Source organism: Marmota flaviventris, chromosome 3, assembly GCF_047511675.1.
Source record: "Marmota flaviventris isolate mMarFla1 chromosome 3, mMarFla1.hap1, whole genome shotgun sequence".
Lineage (NCBI taxonomy): Eukaryota > Metazoa > Chordata > Mammalia > Rodentia > Sciuridae > Marmota > Marmota flaviventris.
This window is the reverse complement of record NC_092500.1, coordinates 94,798,829-94,822,740: the sequence shown is the minus strand read 5'-3', so window position 1 is coordinate 94,822,740 and position 23,912 is coordinate 94,798,829. Positions and strand designations below refer to the sequence as shown.

At 37.6% G+C, this 23,912-nt stretch overlaps 2 protein-coding genes across 4 annotated transcripts; one reads left to right on the top strand and one right to left on the bottom strand.

Moving 5' to 3' along the window:
• The first annotated feature begins 4,384 nt into the window (after positions 1-4,384).
• On the top strand, positions 4,385-5,157 carry C3H12orf60 (chromosome 3 C12orf60 homolog). Its single transcript, XM_034636789.2, has one exon. The coding sequence runs from the start codon at positions 4,385-4,387 to the stop codon at positions 5,108-5,110; it is 726 nt and encodes a 241-aa protein (XP_034492680.1). The 3' UTR covers positions 5,111-5,157.
• A 1,354-nt stretch (positions 5,158-6,511) lies between these two features.
• Art4 (ADP-ribosyltransferase 4 (inactive) (Dombrock blood group)) lies at positions 6,512-23,645 on the bottom strand. 3 transcript variants are annotated; one of them, XM_071610122.1, is made up of 4 exons: positions 23,406-23,645; positions 20,741-21,033; positions 18,310-19,018; positions 6,512-8,952 (listed from the first exon to the last, which is right to left on the bottom strand). In XM_071610122.1, exons 2-4 carry the CDS (start codon positions 20,912-20,914, stop codon positions 8,837-8,839), a joined length of 999 nt encoding a protein of 332 aa, XP_071466223.1. In that variant the 5' UTR covers positions 20,915-21,033; positions 23,406-23,645; the 3' UTR covers positions 6,512-8,836. The 3 variants fall into 3 exon arrangements, with proteins under 3 accessions (XP_071466223.1, XP_027811738.1, XP_027811739.1); XM_027955937.3 differs by lacking the exon at positions 23,406-23,645 and having other exon boundaries at positions 6,512-8,121; positions 8,835-8,952; positions 20,741-21,173; XM_027955938.2 differs by lacking the exons at positions 6,512-8,952; positions 23,406-23,645 and adding an exon at positions 16,239-16,367 and having other exon boundaries at positions 20,741-21,182.
• Positions 23,646-23,912: the final 267 nt, after the last annotated feature.

Here is a 23,912-nt window from a genome sequence, read left to right as displayed (position 1 = left end):
TAACCAGCCATCTGGACAGCTCCATGTGGATGGCTTATCCTCTCTCAAAAAGTCATGATAAAATGTATTTCACTGTCCAGAGCTACCAATGCACTCTTCCATTAGGTTTTAATTTTTCTAAACCAATTTTCACAGATAAATTTTAAGAACTATTACAGGGATTTCTTGTAATTTTGCCAGACTCATCTGGAAAATCTACAACATAATGCCCAGAATATTAATGTTGATGTAATTCACCAATCTATAGAGATTTTCCCAGGTTAATAGGTACTCATTTGTGTGTGTGTTGTTACATATAATTTTGTCATTGTGTATGTTTATGCTTCCACAACCACTGTCAAGTAATTTTTCTATCTAATGCCTAGAGGGTCTCTGGATAAAAGTCTTCTGTCAGAAGTGTTAATTTTTTTTTTTTTTTTTTGCATTGAACTCAGGGGCACTCTACCACTGAGCTATATCCTAAGATGTTTTATTTTTTATTTTGAGATAGCTCTGAGGCTGGTTTCAAACTTACCATCCTCCTGCCTTGCTTTCTGAGTAGCTGAGATTATAGGCATGCACCACCACATCTGGCTGTTTAGAGCATCTTTACAGAACAGAATAGCAGTTTTTAATTCTGTGAAATTCAGCTTACCATTTTTTTTTAAATGGATGAGCTTTTGGTATCACATCAAAGAACTAATTGGCTAACTAAGGGTTACAAGATTTTCTCCTGTATTTTCTTCTTTGAATTTTAGGGTTTTACTTTTATATTGATATCTATGTTCCATTTTGAATTAATTTTTCTATATGGTATGAAGTGTACGGGCCAGGTTCATATTTACTCATATGGATGTTCTGTTGTTCCAGCACCATTTGTTGAAAAACACCTAACTTACTTTATTGAATTACCTTTGTATCTTTGTTAAAAATCAATTGACCACATTTGTGTGTCTATTTATGAACTTTTTGTTCTGTTTTGTTGGTCTACATGTCACTAATATCACACTGTCAGGTTTACTGAAGTTTTATATCATATCTCAATATCAGACAGTGTGAGTCCTCAAAATTGGTTCTTCTTTAAAGAATTATCTACTCTTGTTTCTTTACATTTATACATATATTTTAGAATTCCTTTTTCTGTATCTCTGGAGAATTTGATGGTATTTTGTCTGTGATTGCATGGATCAATTTGGGAAAAAGTGATAATCTTAACTATATAGAGCCTTCCCATCCATGGGTAGGACTTGAATTGATGTTTTATGTATACAGAGTCCTTTAATTCACAGGGTTTGTCTTCCATTTATTTGGGTTTTCTTTGATGTTTTTCTTCAGAATTTTAGGTTATTTTGAATTTTAGTATATAGATTGTGCATATATTTTCTTGGATTTGTATCTAAGGATATATTCTCCGAGTATTTCATGGACAGCGTATTGAAAATCATAGTTACAACAAGTTATTGAGCTCCAGTTGTTCATCCCTAGTGAATAGAAATGCAATTTATATTTGTATGTTGACCTTGTGAGACAATGCAAGAAGATTTAGAGGAGAAATGATTGGGTTGTGAGGGCCTTGACCCAACAGTGAATTAATTCCCTGACAGGATTAGTTGAGTGGTAACTAAAGGCAGGTAGGGTGTGGCTGGGAGAGGTAGGTAATCGGGGGCCTGCCTTTGGGATATATATTTGTGTCAGGCAAGTGGAGTCACTCTTTCTGCTCTCTGATCTTCATGTGAGTTTCTTCCCTCCACTGTTTTCCACCATGATGTTGTGCCTCACCTTGAGCCCTGAGGAGTGGAGCCGGACTTCTATTGATTGAGACCTCTGAAACCATGAGCCTCAAAATAAACTTTTCCTCCCCTAAAATTGTTCTAATTAGGTCTTTTAGTCACAGCAGCAAAATAACAACAACAACAAACCCTCAAAAAACAACCTGGTGCTGGGGATTAAACCCAGTACCTTGCACATGCTAGGCAAATGTTCTACCACTATATCCCCAGCTCAGCTATAGTTTTTTTTTATAAGAGCCCTCGGCTCCATGGAGACGGTGGAGCCGAGGGCTCTTATTAAAAAATCTTAAGGTATTTATACTTAGTCATATGAGTATATATATTACATATTATATTACATATATATGCTATACTCATATATCCTGTATACTCATATATATACTGTATATACACCCACACTTATAAAATGACCAAATGCATTAGAAAATTATTTCTTTAGAAGCCAAATTTGGAAATTATTATTTTTTTAGGAAATAAAACTGTCTTTATTCATAGAAGATGCAAATCTTGTACACAGAAAATTTAAGGAATTCAGTGAAAAACCTACTAGAATAAGCAAGGTCAACAAGTTCACAGGATATAAGAGCAAAATTATTAGAATTACTTAAACCAAATCTTTGTAATACAAAATTCCATCAATTTTTAATCTGTTCTTTAAGCTTTGTTTTCCAAGATTTATAATTACATAGCTTTTAGTATAATGAGAGCAGTGTATTCTCATATCCAATTTGTAACCTTAAATTTTATCCTCGTTGATCTGAGAGATGCAGCTATAGAACTTTATTAGACTGTCTGACAAACATAACAGCAAATATCAGAATTGTATTGTTTGGCCAGCAGGCACCACTCTCCCAATTCAGTGAGAAAAGTTAATGTGGAACAAACTAGGACATCTTCCTCTGAATCTGCTCTGGACTTTAAGCTCGGACTTTAGTGGACTCAGCAAGAAAATAGAAAGTCTCTGATGTATAGATCACACTAGAGACAGGTTGTGGAAATAGGGGGATGATTCCTCCAAATATAGATCGCAAAGAGGTGGCTCCATGTGATTTAACAAGTCCTGGGTTTGTTAACTGTGTCCTGTGGCCTGTTCTTGTAAGTGGACAGGAGAGCATGTGTACTAAGCTCTCTAGGAAAAATATATACACACACATATATAAACAGAATTAAATTAGTGCAACAATGGAAACTACCTTTTTCAAGTGTCCATTGCTTCACAGTCTCCATTTCTTTGGAGCTATCTTTTAAACAAAAGCAAGGGAATTTTCAGGTAGATTTGAGAGTTTAGGTCAGGTTAAAAGGATTACAAATTTTCTACTGATATAAGTGAATAAGATTATCTTTGTCTTTCTAGAAGATTGAACTTTCTATAACAATTTGTGTAAGAAAATAAAAATTTGATTTAAAAAAAAAAGAGCCCTCTACGATGGAGAAATTTATTTTATATTTGTAGTTTGCTGAGAGATTTTTAAAATCATTAATGGATGTTGAATTTTTTAAAAAGCCTTCTATTTCTCAGTCTGATTTTTTGAATGTTAAACTAGGCTTTTATTTTGGGGATAAATATCAAATTGGTTGTGATGTGTTGGTCTTTCTACATATTGCATTGGATTAGCTAATATTTTATTGAGGATTTTTGTGTTTATATTCTTAAGGGATAGATACATTGTAGTTTTCTTGCTAAAATGAGTTAAAATTTTTTTTTTCTATTTTTGGAATATATTATATAGGATTGTTATTAATTCCTTTTCTTTTCTTGTTTTTAAATCAGTGCTGAGAATTAAACCCAAAAACTCATCATGCATGCCAGGCAGGCACTGTACCCCTGAGGGATGTGTCTCCAGCCCCTTAATAATTCTCTTATAAATTTTTGCTTGAATTCACCAGTGAAACCATCTGGACCTAAGTTTTCTTTTTTGGGAGGTGTTTAACTGCAGATGCAAATCTTTTAAGAGATATAAATTTATTCAGGTTTTTAGGAAAAGCAGAACACAAAAATCAAAACAAAACAAAACCAAAGTCACCCAAAACCAAAACAACCAGAGAAATTCATCAATGTGTTGTTCTTCAAATGCTGTACTTTCTATCTGCTTTATCCACTTTCTACCTGCTTTATCTATCTTTCAAATTTTCTGGTATTTACTCCTTGTTTGATTTTCATAATTGGTAGGTGTAATGAGCAGGAAAGATTGGATGAAGTGTGTCTATTCTATCTTAACTAAGATAAGAGCCTCTTTTTAATTTTTAACTTTTAATGCTGTATCCAACATTCTCCTAGACACTGAATAGTTTTTGAGGGTAAGATTTTGGAGAGTAATGTTATTCCACATGTCAGCATATCCATAGGTTCAAAATCCAGAACATAATATTTGATATATATATATATGTGGTATAAATTCGTGACACACTCCTATTCTACTTTTAATTATTTTTTTTTATTATTTCTACTTAAGTGCAGAATCATTATTGTTTTAAAGTTTGTGTAACTTTCCTGTCCCTGACATAAGTTAATGTTTATGTTTATATGCTCAGTGTCTTCATGATAGCTAAATCCACTTTGACTTTTCCTTTGGATTCTGCTTTATTTGCAGTGCTGAAACTTCTTTGTTGGAAAAATGTCTTCAAACTCAGAAAATAACAGACTAATTCAAGCTTCTGAAATGTTCTTCCTTCATGTACAAGATCTTGTTTCCCTCACAAACACATTTACTGAGTTTCTTAACCACAATATGAATACTCAGATCTCCTTGATGGTTGTGAAAGAAGATAGTACAATTAAGAATTTCTTTGAAGAAATGCTTAAAAGTTTTAAGGAGATGCAATCTGTAGTAGAAGAAAAGTACAACAAAATGCAAAAGGAACCTATGTATTCGAAGGTTGCAACAACTATGTGTTCTATGGCAGAGAAATGTATCAACCTGGAGTTGGAACGCTCAGCTAAAGAACTGTTTAAAAATATCCAGACACCAACCATTGTCTCTGTGCTGAGCCATAGTAACATCCTTGAGAATTTGGAATCTTTTTTTTCACACTTGATGGCATTCCCCATCATGAGTCTTCAATTAAGTGATTTCTGTAAAGGAGACACCAAAGGGAAATCAGATGCTCCCACATCTGAGAAAAACCTGAGTCCAGATCGTTGCAAATCCATCTCAACAGATGCCCTGAAGAAGTTGCAGGATGCACTAAAAACTGAGAATGCCAGCAATCCCATGGAGTCAGCAGCCGATCAGCTGGAACAAATCATCAAGGCTATGGAACCAACCATACAGGTTCTCCAAAAATCCATAAAGACCCTGGAGACTGATATTTCTATGCTTAAGAAAGTGAATGACAAGTAGGGGTGCAATAAAAGTTGCATTCATTTCCATCAGAAAAATAAATTCAGATTCCATGATTTTTTATAGTACTTTCTAAGACCCTTTGATACCAGACATATGAAGGTCATTAGACCATAAGTGCAGAAAGTAGTCATCTGTAGTTTTGCTTCATGAAAATGAAAATGGATAGTCGAAGAAAGCCTACTTGAAATGGCATTCACTAAGGAGTATGTGTTATTGAAAAAACATAGAATCATAGTTGAGGATATTTCATCTTGAAGCATAATTAAAACAACAAAACTAATTTCCACATTTGGCAAGTCTATTTCCAGTTACTGTACTATGAAGTTCAGGTAAACGTAAATATTGTCATTAGTTCAGGCCTGGGGGGAACATAATTTGCCTCCATTTTTGTTACTCATGCCAACTTTCAGTGTTTTGACTATTCTAAGTTACTAAATAAATATGATTTATTCAGAACTAAATAAGAACAATGATAATTCTTATATGAATAAGATCAGAGCAGATAATTTGTTCTCATCTGTCTCCTACTGAGGTTTTAGGATTAGGAGATACTAGAAGTTGAAAATGGAGGTACTCTAACCTTTCACAAAGAAAAGACCATTACACTTGTAGGAGCAGGATTTCTGAGATGTGCTTGTTTAGAACAGGAGTTAGGAAAGTCTATTTGCCAATAATGAAGTCTTTGACTCTCATGCATTGTGAATGTATACTCTCAAGATCGCCCTTGGAGCTATTATTTCACATGATATATAATAGAAACTTTGCTTAGAACAAGTGGTAATGATAACTCCAAATCAAGGCCACTATTGTAATTACCACTTACAATTTAAATTAAGAATCCCTCTGCCATCTGCAAATAAACAGGACTTCATAATATTTTTCGGAAGTGGATGTTAACCATTTCAGAGCAATAGAGGCTCTGGAAAAAGGATAAAATTTCAATACTCAGCATTTTCAATGAGTAGCAATGCTAAAAGCTTATTCATTTGCAATTGCTATCTACTAATGATTGTTTCATTTTGAGGAGAATCTTGAACTCATTCATTACCCCACCTTCAAAAACAACAGCAGCAGCAGCAGCAACATCACACCTTATATAAATAGGAGGTGGAGGTGGGTCTCTTACTTTGCTACTTGTTCTGTACTATATGTGTCCAGGATTTCACCTTCCTTCCTTTTGGTTTTAGGATTGTGCCTCCCAAAATGTTAGGAGAGCAGAGGGGAACCATGTGGAAATGAATGGGACAAAGACTCAAAAAGTCCTGGGGCAGAGCCTTTCAGTGAAGTGGCTGAATGACTGGTGATAACTCAAGGGAAGTCCTTAGATGCCAACTGGAATGGCAGCCACTAGATAATAGAGGTGTGCTGCAGTCTGGCTGGGCACAATTCATGAGCCACTTATCAAGCAGAAACGAACTTTATTTTTAGAACACACTCAGCACCACAGGAGTCTTCAGGAATTCCCTCAGGGCCCAACTGCCACTACCGGCTTCCCACAAGCCTCTCAACCCCCCACTCCTCCTGCTCTTCAGGCCAATTGGCTGGGTCGCATGGGCGGAGCCAAAAGAGTCCCCCAATGAGCAGCTCTGTGGTCTGAAAGGGCGGGGAAACAGCCCAATGAGCATCACTGCAGAGGAGCCAATCAGCTGGCAGCTGGAAATTTGCTGGGGCCCCTTCGGCTGTGGCTCTCAACATCGGTGGGTGGTGCTCACTTTAATAAACATGGGTGGTTTTTAGGTACTGGTGGCTCCTGTGAGGCTGGCAGTCACTCACAGTGCTTCTCAGACATTTCCCCACCGCTGGGCCCTACCATCATCCTGCCCACTCTGCTGGCTTCCTGTCTGTGTCTGCTTCTGAGCTTGTGGGGTTGTTGGGGGGAAGTTGTACTGTTCTCAAACTGAATGCTGTCATGTAACATTTCTCTCAAATACTTTGGTTTTGGGTTCCTCTAACTTTTCTAAAGTCCATAGGGTTTTGAAGAATAAAGTGAAGACTCACTAGTTTCAGTGTTATGCCTGGCCCTAATTCTTTCTCTGGCCTAACCAAATGAAGTGTAAGTGGAGAGGAAAGGATGAAATGCACCAAAAGAAAACAAAACAAAGCCCATGACCATTTCCTATAAAATAAGGGAAAATAGAAAAAACAAGTCCTGTAATAACCTGTGACAATTTTTTCCCACTTCATAGTTGCCACTTCAGGAGTCACTGATTTAAGAGAATGATCTTACTTAGAAAACTGTGATTTCTCATGGAGATAAATGCTTTAGGGTAACTTTAATCTGTTCAAATTATTAAGCCATCAAATGGATTAGCCTACTGATGAGGTTCCAGGCCTCATAATCCAAATCCAATTGTCTCACCTCTGAATGTCCTGGCTTGTCCCACACATGAACTTCCAGGGGACACCTCATATTCAAACCATAACAGTGCTAGCCCTCACTTTACTCCATTTGACCCAACACTAGGGTCTTTGGAGCTCAGGTGAAACAATCACCCATGTCCCCATCTAAACTGACTACTACCTGAGGGAAGGTTTGGCGAACATTTCCAGCTTTAGACTTTGCATCTTGTAGTTTGTACATAATGAAACATATATCTTTGGTACTTGCATGAGAATCGATTTCTTCTCTCATATTCTCTCTTTTACCTCCACACATATCCTCATGTTTTCCTAATAAATGTGCTTTTATGTGAAGTCTTAAATTAACATGAATTTAACTTTTAACTTTTTTTTTTTTTTTTTTTTGGTAAGTACTTTAGGAGCTTGTATCTACCACCCTGTTAACTGGCAATGAATGACATTTCACTAACATATTTCATTACCTTTCTCTTTTATTGCTCAGGATTCTGTGTTTCTTCCCATATGAGACCAAAATAGTTTGATCTTGAATTCTGATGAAAATCTCTGAAGAAAATTCACACTTTGGTTAGGTCTCTGGGGCTCAAAGCTTTTCCATTTGATCATGAGTTTGTTCTTTGCTTCATAACTCAGTCTTCTTTGAGTTGTTCCTATTTAGGATCATTAAATTTTAAAAAAGTGCAGGGAACCTGTATTCATCAGAATTCTTTCAATGGTTTGAGATAGACTACGTAATTCAAATTATGTAAGCAAAATATAACTTATGGATTTAATGTGAAGAAAAAACTTTCGGTACTCAGCTTCAGACCCAGATGAATCTAGAGGGTCATACATTCTCATTTGGTCTCACTTTCTTTTCATTTCTCACCTCTTCCTTAATTGTGTTAGCTGCTTTCTCAGGGAGTTGGGGGTCCCCTCTTTGGTGGTAAGATAACTTCTAGCATCTTTAAGCTCATACTTACTCCATTCAAAATAGAGGTCCCTCTCCTACTCCCAAAACAAGTGTCTAAAAAGTACCCTGATATACCTCATAAGCTATCCCTGGGCTATTTTCTAGTCCAACATAAACTTCTGTTTTCATGAAGAAATATGCTGAAATGGCTAAGATCTGAGTGATAGGCCAACTGATAGGCAGTGATCCGAAACAGCTGTGTATCAAATGAAAGGTGGGCAGAGTGATTCCCCAGGGGTATTCAGGGTGCTCTGAATGGGAAAGGCAAATGGGTATGGGGAAGGCAAAACAGAACTAGCCAAGAGAAGACCATGCTCTGGTTTCAGCGGAAGCATCAGAGAATCATCCTTTCCAGTAAACAACTTCCCATTATTAGCAAAAACCAACACAAGTTTTCATTTACATATGTACATTTAAAAAAGAGCCTCAGGATTCCCTTGCACTCTGCTTTTGGAAGAGATGATAACACTGGCCAAAAAGGAGAGAGAAGCAATAACTATAGGAGCAGGGATGCACTTCTTGCTGGAATCTGTAAAAAAAAAAAAAAAAACAAACAAAATGGAAATTAGAGATGGGTTAGGTAGCAGGAATTTTTTTTTTTCTAAAATCAACAGCAACAAACTAGTTCATATTTCCTTTGATTCATTATTTTTTGAATCATTAACATAAAAATTTCTAATAAAAATGTTTGAAGTTAGCTAATTTTTCAAAAAGTATTCTCTCAGATTTTTCTAACTCAGAGAATTCAACCTATTTATTTTGCAGATGATAAAACAGGTGTCAAGAGGTAAAGAGGTTGACTTCAGGTTACCCAGCCAGTTGGGGATAGAAAGTCTGATTTAAGAGATCATCCATTGACTTTCCGGGAGCTTAGATTCTCAGTCCTCATTGTATCTGACTGTAAGCCACACTGATCATAGTTAACCACTCCCTCCTCCTCAATTCTTACTCTTCACTTTGTTCCTGAGACAATAATTCTATTGATTTTCTCCTTTCTCACTGGCTGCTATTCCTCGTAGGTTTCTTTGCTTATTTCTTCTCATTTTGAACTTTTAATTTGTAGTGTGCTGAGGTTCAGTCCTTGGACATCTTCTCTCCTTTATTTGTACACATCCATGGAGAGAGCTTATCCAGTCTATTGGCTTTAAATTGTGATTTAAATTTGTGTTAAGTCTTTTTTTTTTTTTTTTTGGGGGGGGGGTTGGTATCGCAGATTGAACTCAGGGGCACTTGACCACTGAGCCATATCCCCAGCCCTGTCTTGTATTTTATTTAGAGACAGGGTCTCACTGAGTCGCTTAGCACGTCACTTTTGCTGAGGCTGGCTTTGAACTCAAGAGCCAACTGGGATTATAGACATGAGCCACCATGCCGGGCTTGTGTGAGGTTTTAACAGCTGCTGTCAAGGCCCCAGGTTATCCCTCTGTCTTTACTCTCGGTTATTTGCTCTGCTCTCGTTCACTTCCATATAATGGCTTTCTTGTCATTGCTCCTGACTTAGGGCCTGTTTTAATCAACTTTTTTGCTGCTGTGACCAAAGGACCTGGCAAGAACAAGTAGTGGAGAAAAAGTTTATTTGGGGGCTCATGGTTTCAGAAGTTTCAGTTTGTAGAAGGCTCACTCCATTCCACAGGGATTGAGTGAGGCAGAACATCATGGCAGAAGACTGTGGTGGAGGAAAGCAGCTGGGAGCATGGCATTCAGGAAGTAGAGAGAGAGCCTAAGCTCAGCTCACCAAATATATATCCCAAAGGTATGCTCCCAGTGCCCACCTCCTCCAGCCGCATCATAATAGCCTCAGTTACCACTCAGTTGATCCCTGTCAGCGGATTACTTCCTTGACTGGGTTAAGGCTCTCACAACCTAATCATTTCTCTTATAAAGTTTCTTACATTGTCTCACACATGAGCTTTTGGGGGGCACCTAATATCTAAGCTATAACAGGACCTTTGCACCTCCTGTTTCCTCTCCTGAAATGTTGCTTTCCTGAGATATTCATATGACTAGGTCTCTCATTTCAATCTTTGGGTGTCACCTTCTCTGTGAAGCTTTTGCAAATGACTCAGTTGAATATTGTGACTCTCTCCCACAGCAAGGGAATTGCCTGTTCCCTTGCTGTGCTTTGTTTCTCTCTGTACCACAGACCACTTACTAATATAATACATATTTACTTATTTTGTTTATTGTCTGGATAATCACACTAGAATGTAAATTCCCTAAGGGCAGGAATTTTTGCCTATTTTGTTCCCTAGACCTAGAATAGTGCCTAGCGCATAGTAAGTGCTTAATAAATACTGATTGAATGAATGAATTATAACTGCTCTTATGATGATGTTCAAATAAGACACAAACATACAGATATTACTCTTTAATTATATTCATCCTTCAAAAACCAACTTTCTGTTTTTGTTTTTGTGGTGCTAGGGATTAAACACAGGGCCTTGTGCATGTCTCACATGAGACTGAGCTATATTTTCAGCCCCCCCAAAACAACTTTTAATCCTGCTGGATAAGTGTTCCCCAAAGGCTCACATGTTAAAGGCCTGGTCACCATCCTGTGGAGTACTGGGAGGTGGTGGGACCTTTAGTAAGTGGGGCCTAGTGAGGAAATTAGGTCATGGGTGGTGTGATTTTGAAGGGGATTTTGGGACTCCAGCACCTTCCTTCTTCTTTCTTTTACTTCTTGAGGACCATGAGGTGAATGGTTTTACTCTACCACATCCCACCTACCACATCATGCTGACTTGTCACAGGTTCAAAACCACTAACCATAGATTGAAACCTCTGAAACTGTCAGCCAGAATAAACCTCTCTTCCTTACACATTGTTTTTCACTGACATTTTGTTACAATAATGGAAAACCGACTATTATAACCGACTATTATAATTATATATTATAATAATTAGGATATTAAATTATCTTTTTTAAAATATTTCTGTCAGGTTAAAGTTAAGTTTTCCTTCCTAACTCTCTTGATACTTTTCTCTACCTCTCTTATGGCTATTTTGTCTCACATTATTTTTTACATGAATACTATATTTGAAAGAATACATGTAAAATATCTGATTAAATAAATTACAATCTAAAAATTTTTTGAGGATAGTGCACATTATTTTTACTTTTGTATTTATCTTTCATTTTTTACTAGACTACTAGTCAAAGCTTTTTTGCCCTCATTACCCTGTTACGATATTTTTTCAAATTGGCAGTTGTGATCCATGAATAAATTATGATATCATTTTAGGAGGTCACAATGATTAATGTTAATAGTGTAATAAAATAGGTTAGAATAGAAAGCACTAGCATTACACTGCATACAAAAAGGATAACTGTTGTCATATAAAAATGTATATTTTTACATTTATGTGTGTGTGTGAACTGAGTTATCACGTAAACAGTCAAAGTCCATAGACTTGATACTAACAGTTTCTCAATAAAATTTAAGAAAGATTTTAGAAGGACAAATGAATCTCTTGAAACAAATTTATAGAGAAAATTGTCTTGGAATTATTGTGAGAAAACATGGAAAAGGGTCTTACATTTGCCATTTGTAAATTACATGGATAATTTTACACAAGCCACTTGAACCTTTCTGAACCTCAGTATTCACATCTGGAGAGTGGGGTTAATAGCTCAACTTACAGGTGGTTGTGAGAATTAAACAGATATTATGTGTGAAAGTGTTTTGTAAGCTAAATTGCTGTGAAAGTATCATTTTATTGGTGTATGATAATCTAATTTCGGTCACTTCTACCTTGGGGTATAGAATCTGAGGAAAATGCATGGTAATCATAACTTTGATTTTATGAACTCTGAATCTGAATTATGTCAGATGCTTCAGAAGTAAATATTTGAACTCTAAAAGTGTAAAAAGGTAGAATCGACATGTAGTGTATCGAATTAATCTGGTGTTTGAGGTACATGTTATCCATTGCCTTTCTATGTCAAAATGCAGAGTAATGAGTGCAAATCTTTCAGAATACCATCTAGCAAAAAGTGGATGCTCAAAAAGTAGTAAACTTTATTCCTTCTGTCTCTTTTATTTCTATTCTCAACTGCCAATCTCCCTGAAGCAGACATTGGTGCTTTGAGCCATTATCCCAGTTCTATATGCAAAATACTTTCTGCAGTTTCTCAGTTGTGTTTGAGAGGATGGGCGGGCACCAAGTGCAGTCACAATGTTCCCACAAAGCAAGCACAGCTTCTAGTTTATAAATGAAGAAACCAGCTCAGGGGTCAAGTCATTTACATAATACCACAAAGCTACTAACATATACCCAGATCTTTCTGGCTCCTATCTATCTACTTTTTATAATGCCATGTGGTCTCCAGATTCATTCACTGCTTGTTTTTGCATCCATTCATCTGAGACAGTCTACTTCAAGGTCAGTGTGATGTCACAAACAGGGAAAGAAAGATAACTGAAGCCCAGAGTAGAAGAAGACACGAAAACAATAGTACGTTAACCAAATAAATAATAAAAAAAACTAACAGTAGCTAAAATGTTGACCATCAGATGCTATTCTTAGAACTTTTACATATATTAATGCGTTTTCTCCTCATTTTATAGGTCGATTTCAAAAATTCTTATTTTACATGTAAAAAACCAGAGGCATAGAGAGATGAAGCCACTTGCCCATGTTATCATTGCTAGTAACTGGCAACATTTACATGTAAAACTAGGCTACTACAAACAATTGGCTATATTTGTTTCAAAACATGTTAAGAATTTTGATTATGTGAACCATTTTAACAAATAAATCCCTCCTTTGTGAATCCAATGATACAGAACAGAGCATGTATTTATATGTCTACGGATTTTTGGCACAGATTATGTTGCTGAAAGAAGCAGTATGTAAGGGCAAATAACTAATTAACATTCTGTTAACATATTTTGAGTCTCCCCATAAGCACTAAACCATGTTTCTATGGTAACTGGTATAGGTCCTTTGAAGGGTGATGAAAGAATTACAGGGTAAAGCTGTTAGTTTAGAATGACTAAAACAATTTTTCTTTGGCACATTTGCTCCCTTGAATGTATTATGCCATCAATTTGACCTCATGACTCTCTGAAGATAGCAGATTCCTGGGAACTCTTCGAACTCGAATTGCAAGTGCACAAGACCAAGTCTGACATAAACTCAAGGACAGGGAAGCTATGCTCTTTAGCATACTTCTCTATCCATTGGGGGAGTTGCATACAGTATCCTGGCTGGTTAATTTTGAACATCTTCATGCTGGCTTTCAAGTATTGGGTCTTTCTAATTAAGGGGAACAAGAGAGGAAACATAATTCACTGGCTTATTAGGGCTTTGGGGGACGTGTTTTAGTCAGCCTTCTATCACTGTGACCAAAATACCTGACAAGAACAACATAGAGAAGGAGAAGTTTATTTTGACTCATGGTTTCAGAGGTTCAGTTCATGGTTGGCTGACTCCACAGCTCTAGGCCCAAGATGCAACAGAACATCGTGGTGGAAGGGTGTGGTAGAGGAAAGTAGCTCAGAACAGTAGCAACAAGGAAGCAGAGAGAGAGAGAGAGAGAGAGAGTTAAACTCCAAACTCGCACTGTCTTATCTCCTTCAGCCATGCCTTACAGGTTTATGTTACCACCCAGTTAATCCATATCATTGGATTAATCCACAGATTAGGTTAAGGCTCTCATAACCCAATCATTTCACTTCAACATTCTTACATTGTCTCACATTTGAGCTTGGGCGGGGGGGACACCTCATATCTAAACCAAAACAGAACATACAATAGTTTATGGATTTTGCTGGTGAAAACAAAACAGAATGACCAAAACATAAACCTGAAAGAATGAGAAACAGCCTCCTGAGAGAATTCTTCTGAGGAATTAGATTCCAGTGCTTCAGAACAGCACCTGTGAATTCTGAAGGCTGGAGTTAGTGGGAGAAGTGAAGGGGTCAGTAGCAGCAATCTAGACCATCAGGTCCAGGTGGAGTCCACTGACTTTACTCTCTCCCAGAGAAGGACCCTCAGATAAGGAAGAAACATCACCTCCCTCCTGCTGGGTTCATATATGGATCAATCAATACTGCTCCAGGAAGGTGGGGTAAGTAGAATATTATCAAATAACAGAAATGACTTAAGGACCATTTCAGATGGTCCTGAGATTACTGATTGAGAAAAAACACAGCAGGGACAACTGAAAATCTTTTTTTTTTAATCCATACAGATAAGTGGATATTATTGTGATTAATTAAAAACTATACAGTCTTTTTGTCCTCAAGTAAAGTGATTATGCTAAAAACCAGCCAATGGCAAATGAGGCTTGGGTAGGTAAGATGGAAAAAGTGGATGGGCCAGATTTTTCTACAACCTTCTGTCCGAGTCAAGGTTCAAAGAAGTCAAGTCCTTACTGTCATGGGGGCTTTTTCCTCTCCCTCTTTCATTCTATCCTAGAGCATTACAGCTGTGGTGGCTGGGAAGACATGGCAGTCTCAGCTCTTTACTGATTATGTGATGCCTCTGTTCTGTCTTTTCCCTCCTCAGTTTATATGCTTGTAGTAATTTTTTTCTTTTTCTTGGTACAGGGATTGAAGCCAGAGCCATTCTACCACTGAGCTACACCCCAAGCCCTTCCTTCCTTCCTCCCTCCCTCCCTCCCTTCCTTCCTTCCTTCCTTCCTTCCTTCCTTCCTTCCTTCCTTCCTTCCTTCCTTCCTCAAGGTCTTGCTAAATTGTCCAGGCTGGCCTTGAACTTAAGCTCCTACTGTCTCAATCTCCTGAGTAACTGGGATTCTAGCCATGAGCCACATGCCCTGGTGCCAGGGATACTTTTATTCTGCCATTTACAAGTTCTCTTCCCAAGATTGTACAAGTTTCTAACTAATGAATTTCTAGGAAAATTTATTTAAGGTTGCTTACTTTCTAAATGATCACATTACAGATCATTCACACTGACTAAAGTTCCCCACTCTCTGGTATTTTTCTTCTTTATGTCTTCAAATATTGGAATTGTTTTTAATCAATTGAGTTATATGGCCATTTCACACAAGACCCAGTTTGCTCAGAGACATGAAAGAGAATGCTTCATTCATTCATCATTACTCATTCATTTATTCAATAAAAATAGGTTGATAACCTCTCTGTGCTGGAGGACTAAAGTTAATAGCTAACACTAATTTACTATTCATTATGTACTAGGAAATGCATTTTAAATAGTTTAGCATTTTATTTTATTTTGTTTTCACAAAAGTTCTGTGATAATGCTCATTATGTAGATGAAAATAACTTAAAGTTTAAGCACCTTGAAAAAAATACAGAGTTAATAAGTGGTATAGGTGAGTATGCATTCAGACATGGTGGATTTGGGGTCAAACTGCCTGGATTCCATGCCTAGCTCTTAAATATCTATGTAGTTAACATCCTGCCCACACAGAGTTTGTGGAATAATATAAGATTTCTGATTCCCTAAGTGTGAGTTTTTTGATTTCAAGTATCTACTCAAGAAATAATCTAGTAATATATATGGCTATCCCAGCTAAGCCTGGGTAGTTTCACCACAGAAAAACAAAGACCATTATTTTGGGGGTGGGTGTTGAGGTAGTGGTTCTGAAATATTTTTCTTTGAGATGTATACAATGGTAGTACATGAGTTATAATTTCTGTTATATACCCCTCTCCCTCAGTTTCTCACTTCTCACATCAATATTCTATGATTTTTTTTTCAAATGAATATATTGCTGTGCTCATTATCCTAGTAGAAAAATTATATGTACCAAATTCACAATAAGAAAAAATGTAGTGGTTTTCTACATGGGTACAGTTCCAAAGAATCATCAAAACTGACTATGAATGTTCTCATTTATTATCAAGGTCTCACTGTTTTCTTCACATTCTCCTGTAGGTTTTCATCCTCTGCAAGCACTAGTCTCTTGGGTTTGTGGGGTAGATACTTATTTCATTGGTGTTGCTGATGCTGCCAAGGAGAGAAGAGAGGAGATAAAAGTATTGGCAGTTTGCCTCTCCCTGGTCTGTGTTTATAGATAGAGATAAGCCAGAGTGAGCAGGCTCTAGACCTTGGTGTGGATGCCTTTCTAAAGACTTTGCAACACTATGGCCTTAAGTTGTTGAGAAATTCTGAGCTGAAATTATAAACAGTAACAATAATGATGGAGTTGAGAGAGATTTGAGAGAATATTTCAAAGGCAGATTCTGCAGTTGGGTTGCCATTAATTATGAGTGTGAATGAATTCAGCCACGTTTTTCTACAAGAGCTTAACTATTTTTTTTTTTTTTTGTATTGTAATAGCTCTAATTTCTCTTGCTTTGGGTCATGTTTTATAACCTCATCACAGATCTTCCTGAAATATTGATCTATTGATGTTCCACTTCTTTAAGGCTTCTAGTGACTTCTTATTACCTAAAGCATGATGTTTTAAGAGTCTGTGGCATTGATTACAAGGCCCTGTACAATCAGGCCCAGTCAGAACTCTCCTGTCTAGTAAACTTCCTTTCCCTTTTTCCTGCCTGCCTCCTCTATCCTACACATCCTACACCCTAGCCACCCGGAATTTCAGAGATTCCCTAAAGACACTGGGCTGTCTGAAATCCCTGGGATTTGGCATATGCTGTTCTCTACTTGAAATGATATTTCTTTTCTTTCATTGAAAACCACCATTTCCACTGTGAGTCCCATGTGGTCCTCTGTTGGGAAACCTTCCTCAGTTTTCCCAGAGACCTCCTGGTATGGAGCAGCCACAATCCTTTGCTCAACATCTTGTGTATCACATAGTATTTCCAAGTGTATAATTTTGTTCATGTTTCATTTTCTCAAACTAAAAATCCTCTCAGGCTAATTATGTTGCTTTATCCATTGTCAGGGTCTCCACTCACAATAGGGAATGTCATATAGGGAGTATCAGTGAGTAAATTTTACTTCCTGCCCTAGCTTTAGAATGTCTTATCCTTATAATGACCATGACAAAACCAAAACAAACAAACACAAAAACTTGAGAAGATAAAAATGCTATAATTTATATGCTAACTTTCCCAGTCAAGTTTTACTCTGTCTAGAATTTTCCACATATTTAAGTAATTTCCCCTTATGTGTGTGTGTGTGTGTGTTTTGCTTTGTGTGATTTTTTTCTCAGTCAACCATGGTCAGAAAATCTTATGTGGAAAATTCCAGAGATAAAAATTTTTAAGTTTTGAATTGTGTTCCCTTCTGAAGAGTGTGGTGAAATCTTGTACTATCTTACTCTAACCCTGATAGGATGTGAATCATCCCTCTGTCCAGCATTTCCACAGTAATTAGTGATTAATGGGTGACCACATCATTTACTTCACTTCATCTTATCACATAGGCACTGTATCATCTAGCATCATCACAAGAAGGGTGAGTACAGTTCAATAAGATATTTTGAAATATTTCTCTCAGAGAGAGAGAACAAGCATATGTGCACAAACTTTTATTATATATTATTATAATCTTCCTATTCTCTTATTAGTTATTGTTGTTAATCTCTTACTGTGCCTAATTTATAAGTTGAATTTTATCATAAGTATGTTGTATAGAGAAGAGCATAATAGAGAGGGTTTGGTACTATCTTTGGTTTTTAGGCATCCACTGGGGCTCTTGGAATATGTCCCTCATGGGATGAGGTACCTAATGTAGTGCTATTGCATCAATTCTTTTTTTTTTTTTAGAGGTAGTTGAAGAGAAAAGAGGCGGGGGGTCAGGGTTGGAGGTACCAGCTACAAAGCAGCCTTTCTCTAATCAGTCAGTTCCACCATTACTGAAGACCAATTTCCATGTTTTGAGCTCCCCATCAAGCTTACTCAGAATAAAAAATAACTTTTATCTTAAAAAAGTGTTCTAGGATTCTAACAAGAGTGGGTTCAATTTCAATCAAGATTACCTTTAAGCAGCTGGCAGTTATATGTGCTTAGGTTTCCAGCAGACTGCAGTTGCAACCAATTTCCTTTTGGATGGTAGCTGGTATTTACCACTTCAAAAAATTCATATGGAGGGATTAGGACTTCCTTCTTGAGGGAGAAGTCTTGTACAGGTACACCCATGCAGGTAAATATGGTAAACAGCGTTTGACTCCCAAACTTCTGTGTCTCTTCTTTCGGGAAGGGGATGGAAATGAATTGGCCAAATCGAATGGTGGCACCTATGTGGGCTTTGAAGTTGACCTCCTTCATGCTATGATGCACCTCATAACACAAGGTACCATTCTTCACAAGGATCTCTTTCCTCAGCAGCTGGATTGCTGAGGTCAGGTAGTAGTGTAGGTATTTGAAATGGAATGAATGTCTATACTGCTGAGGAGACCTGGCAGCAGTGGCCATGGCATTAGAAAAGTCAGAGCGCATATTGTTATTCAATGTGTAAACCAGGAGAGCCACAGCATGTGTTGTTGTCATGTCCTTGGGGAGATCTTTTGCTTGGTTCAGCCAGGTTAAGTGGGCTTTGTGCCACACCTTGGAGTAATTCTTATGGGTATCTAGTTCCTTTCTGAAATAATCTCCTTGATTTAGCTCCTTCATGACCTGTTCGCTACAGCCTTGGTACTGATCATCAAAGGAATCTGGCGCCAAATCAAAGGCAATTTCAGCTGCAACCTATAAATGTAAAAAAACACCTTGATTTTGATTATTCAAATCAGATTTACTATACTTTGTAAAGCCAAATCTTCTCAAAACCAATATTTGCTGAAATAAATTTTATTCAATATCATTATAATGCATCCAGTGTAATGATCCCTACATCATTTCTATGCCAGTGACCTGTGCCAACAATTGAATTTGGTTTCATAAATATTATTGAAAGGTGAAAAAATTCACTGGGAGGAAATAACCCTTTTTGTAGAACTGAAACCATAGTGTTTTTGCATGCTGAATACTTGGAAGAAAAATTATTCAACCTTATCGTTTCATTATACTTTCTGTTTCCTCTCCTCTCCTCACCCCTTTGTATTCTTTAATGCATGTTATAAGGAACATCTCTTTTATGAATGCCTAAACCTATATTAAATCTTTGAATTTTATTGAATAAAAGTCTTAAGTGATGAGTGATGTTGATTTCTCTATAGGACAGTCCAGTAATAACAACCCTGTTATTACCCGGATTCTGAAAAAAAAAAATGAGGTAAAAATAATCAAGGCCAAATTATCTTTCTTCTTACTGAATAAGTCCATGTGGAAGCACACATCTGTAGGTGTGATGGCAAGTGGGCTTCTTCTGAAGAATAAATTCAAAAAGGATTCAGGCTTGTCCTCTCAGTTACAGGCAGTAGTGGACCGAGGCCTCCCAGGTAAGATTCTTGTCATGGAGGAGGACAGAACTCATGCCCTTTGCTATCAGACTAACTCATTCTCAATAGGAGGAAGGGGAGCAGAGCCCAACTGTGTGTTCCCAGTTATTCTTCCTAATGTTGACAGTGAAGTAGTTTGTCTCTCCTATTTCCCACTCCAGGAGTGGGAAAGGCTTTCTTTTTTAATGGGTAGCCAATTGAACATTAAGCTTATTGACATCTAGTGTATGCGAACTGAAGTTAGAGATTTGAATGGAGGTTCATTAAACATCATTAGTTTATAATTTAGGGTCCTGTATGAATTATCAAAATTTAAATAGATGCTTTTTTCTTTGCAAAGCCATGATGCTTTTCTAATAAATACTACTTATTGGAAGACTCTACCTGATGTCAAGGCTGTTGGGACTGGAACTCAAAAACATATCATTTGGTACCTATACTATGTGATTTATGTTCTAGTTGTATAAACTAGAACACAATTTTCAGACTGGTTAAATGATTTTAACCGATAACTCTTTAGAGCAGATTTCCAAATAAATTTACAGAATCTATTTAAGCCAAGCCAAGCCAAGCCAAACCAATAGTATCATGTTCTGTCAGATCTGATAAATTTCAAAAGTAGATTTCAAATATATACTCTGTCATCTTTTAACATGAGGTTATTTTCAACATATAGATCTTCAAGTTAGAACACTTATAAATAAGTTGGTCTATAGGATACAGTTTAAACCCATAAAGATTTGGTTGGTTTTGTATTATTTGTCCTATGGAAGCAGTATTTTAATTACGGTGGAGAATTAAGAAGTAACTCCATGATAGTAGCTTCCATAATGCCCAACTTATCAACAATAAGGAATTTTTAATTTTTAATAATTATTTTCAATAGTCTTCACTATCATCATTTGCTAAAATGTCTGTATGAAATTAGATCTCAAGTGCCCAAGGTTTGGGTCATTTAGAGTTTGCCTCTAGGTGAATATCCTATTGGAACACTGACCTTAGAAAGGTCACCTCCTCAATTGCTCCATACCTCAGCACTCCCGGTGTGTGTCTGCAGACCACAGAGCAGCAGCAGGAGTGGCAGCTGCACTCCTTGGAGCCAGATCCCCATCCCACGAGCCACAGGAGTCCGGAGAAAAATCCTCTTGCATCTGTTGATCAGTAGATGTATGTAAATAGTACCCTTTTGCACTGGCAGCTTCATCCCCAAATGAGTTCTCAGAGTTCTCCTTTGGGGTTTTCTTTGAATAAGTCTCAACAGGAAACTTCTCTGCTCCTGTCTGTGTTAAGACTTCTGTTGATCGACAACAACTAACAGCTTTCCTGTGACGAGAAATCAATTCCAGCGTTTTTTGCAAAGTTGAAATTTCTGTGAAACAGCCAGATGTGTGTGCCAAATAAGGGTTTCCAGTGAACTCAAGTTAGTTTCATTAAAAAAAAAATTCCCTAATTTACTCTGTATTCAGGGGAATGCCAAAGACATGTTAAGGGTCAGGTTCTGCAGTTCTGCCTCAAATTTCCCAGAAGAGCAGGAAAAGGCATTCTTTGTACTGAGTGTGGGGCCAAATAGCATTATCTTGAGTCCCAGGCTCCCATTGTGAATAACAAGATAGGCATGTGCAGGGTGGCTGGGCCCAGCCATACAAGGTGGGCCTCTGTCAGGCTCATCTGCTGCTGCTGATAGACCCTGCCTGGGATGCCTTTTGGATTATTGTCACAAAGAAGGCTCTTTTCACAGCTTTTCTTCGGTACACTGAAACACCCCAATCCAGAGATTGTAGATTTTTGGGTCCATAGCTTTTCCTGTTTTTTCTTCTAAAAATATCAAGTCTTCAATTAACTCTATTTCAATCTACAGTGAATCCTAATGATAGTCAGAAAACTGCCTGTGTCTAGCTGGCAAAAATCAAAGGTAGAATTCAGCATGTAAAGCTAATCTAGCTCAGACGTGCGCTCAACGCTTTCAGGCGTTGAATATCCTTCCTTCTTCTATTTCTAACTCCTCCAGACAGTGGTTTTTCTTGTGGATATTTGCCACTTATACTTCCCAATTCACTATCTGTTGAGAGGGCTAAATCCTGTTCTTGGAAATTCTGGTATTGATTTTTTTTTTCCCAGAAACCTAAGTAATTTTTAGTATATTTTCTTATAATCATAGCAGTTCTGTCTCATTAACAAAAGTTCAGAATGTTTAAAAAAGCATAAAAGAAAAAACAAAAATCATCTATAACCCCTCACATGGAGAAATTTAAATTTTGATTTTATATATACACACACACACACACACACACACACGCACGCACGCACTCCTGAACTGAAATGGTACAGTATATAGTTTGGCCTACTGTTTTCTCTCTTACTATTTCAATGTAAACATGTTCCCACATAATTTCACACTTATTTATGATTGAACTACAGCATTCCAAAAGTGCTACCGTGCAATGTAACAGCACAGTGGACCTATGGACTGTAGTGTCTCTAAGCAAATCAGTTAGTGAGGAGAACATGGACTCCTGAGAAAGATACCTCTGTTCAACTCCTGACTCACCTGCTTCCTTAATATTCAACCTTGGACAAGCTACTTAATCTTTCAGTTCCTCAATTGCTTTTTGTGTTAGATGGTGACGATGATAGCATCTCCCTCACTGAAATGACATGTTTATAACTTTCCAGTCAGTATCTGGCATCTATAGATTTCTCAATAAATGAAATCAATTATCATTACTTCTTCCAGTTTATTTGATAAACATATCTGGCTAGTTTTCAACTTTGTGCTATTATAATCAACAACTTGTGAATATATTTTGAACAAAATCTTTGTGCGTTTTCTCACAATTTTTAAGACCCCGTTCTAGAGATGATGTTAGGGGGCAGACAGATGTGAATGGTGGGAACCTGAGGATAAAGGAATAACTCTATAAAATGGGCCCACAGTGCAGATCCCCTACATGCTTTCTTTTCCAGGAAGAAATTTACCTGCAGCCCTGCCTGGCCTTAGTGGACAGGGTCACATTTCTCAGGAAACTACCTGTTAACTGCAGGAGAAATGCAGACGCAAGATAATGTCAGTGGGAGCAATCCAGGAGAGTTTTGTGACCAGATCCTGAAACTCTGGGCAATGAGGATAGTTCCTCCTAACCACAAAAACTGTAAAAAATAGTATTGTTAAGAATCCAATTGGAACTGGTCAGCATGAGCCAAGATGACTTAGAGTTGCCATGACAGTGGGGACTTGAAAGTCTGATATCACCCTGCTGAGAGCCAAAACTCAAGAGGTGGATCTGGGTGGGACTCTCTGGAAATTCTCTGGGATCTCCAATAAAACTGGAGAGCAGGAGAGGCATGTTGTGTCTCTCTTCTCTGAGAGGACCCACTTTCTCCCTTGAGAATGTTCTCTTTCCCTTCCCCCATCCCTTTAGTAAACTCATTCCTGTTATTCTGGGCAACATGTTGGAAATCTTTCTGACTTGATCACAAGAATCGGGGTTTGAAAAGGAGGTCTTCATGCTGCCTCAGTTTCTTGGAAGGCCCCAGCTCCGCAACAATGGCCATTAATCAAAGGAATACATATTGTTTGGATTTGATGGTTCCCACTAGCAATGTATGAAAATCTCCTGTTTTAGTCAGTTTTCTCTAGAGGAACAGAACTAACAGGAGGTATGATTATAAAAAAGGGATTTATTAGATTGGCTTACACAACCAGAAGCTGGGTAGTCCACAATGGCTGTCTGCAGGCTGGAGAGCTGGAAGAACCAGTAGCTGCACAGTCCATGATGCTGAAGCCTCAGAATAACAGTCCAGGACCGAAGGCTTCTGGAAACTCCCTGGAGAATCACTAGCAGAGTCCGCTTGGAAAGAATGAAGGAGAGTCTGATGACCTCAGGAGATCCCAGCAGCAATCAAGAACCCATTCAAGAAGAATGAGTTTGCATCTGCTGCTGCTTCCTTGTTCTTCCAAATTTTATTCCACCCAAGCCGCCAACCTCCAACCTCCAACAAGCTGCCCATGCTTAAGGAGGGCCTCCACTTCAGTTGGCTATCTCAGATGCCAATCATTCCTTGACACGCCCTCATTGACACACCCAGAAGCCTTTTAATCTTTGGCATCTCTCTCTCTTTTTTTAAATATATTTTTTTTAGTTGTCAGTGGACCTTTATTTTATTTATTTATATGTGCCATGCTGAGAATCAAATCCAGTGCC

Bases quoted from the DNA above. Each gene is read 5' to 3' on its own strand.
- C3H12orf60 (XM_034636789.2), top strand. From the start codon at position 4,385: ATGTCTTCAAACTCAGAAAATAACAGACTAATTCAAGCTTCTGAAATG.
- Art4 (XM_071610122.1), bottom strand. From the start codon at position 20,914: ATGAAGCTGCCAGTGCAAAAGGGTACTATTTACATACATCTACTGATC. The intron at 19,019-20,740 runs GTATGGAGCAAT...TTACATTTATAG, and splicing joins CACACACCGGGAGTGCTGAG to GTTGCAGCTGAAATTGCCTT. The intron at 8,953-18,309 runs GTAATCTTGATT...TTTTTTTTACAG, and splicing joins TAACTGCCAGCTGCTTAAAG to ATTCCAGCAAGAAGTGCATC.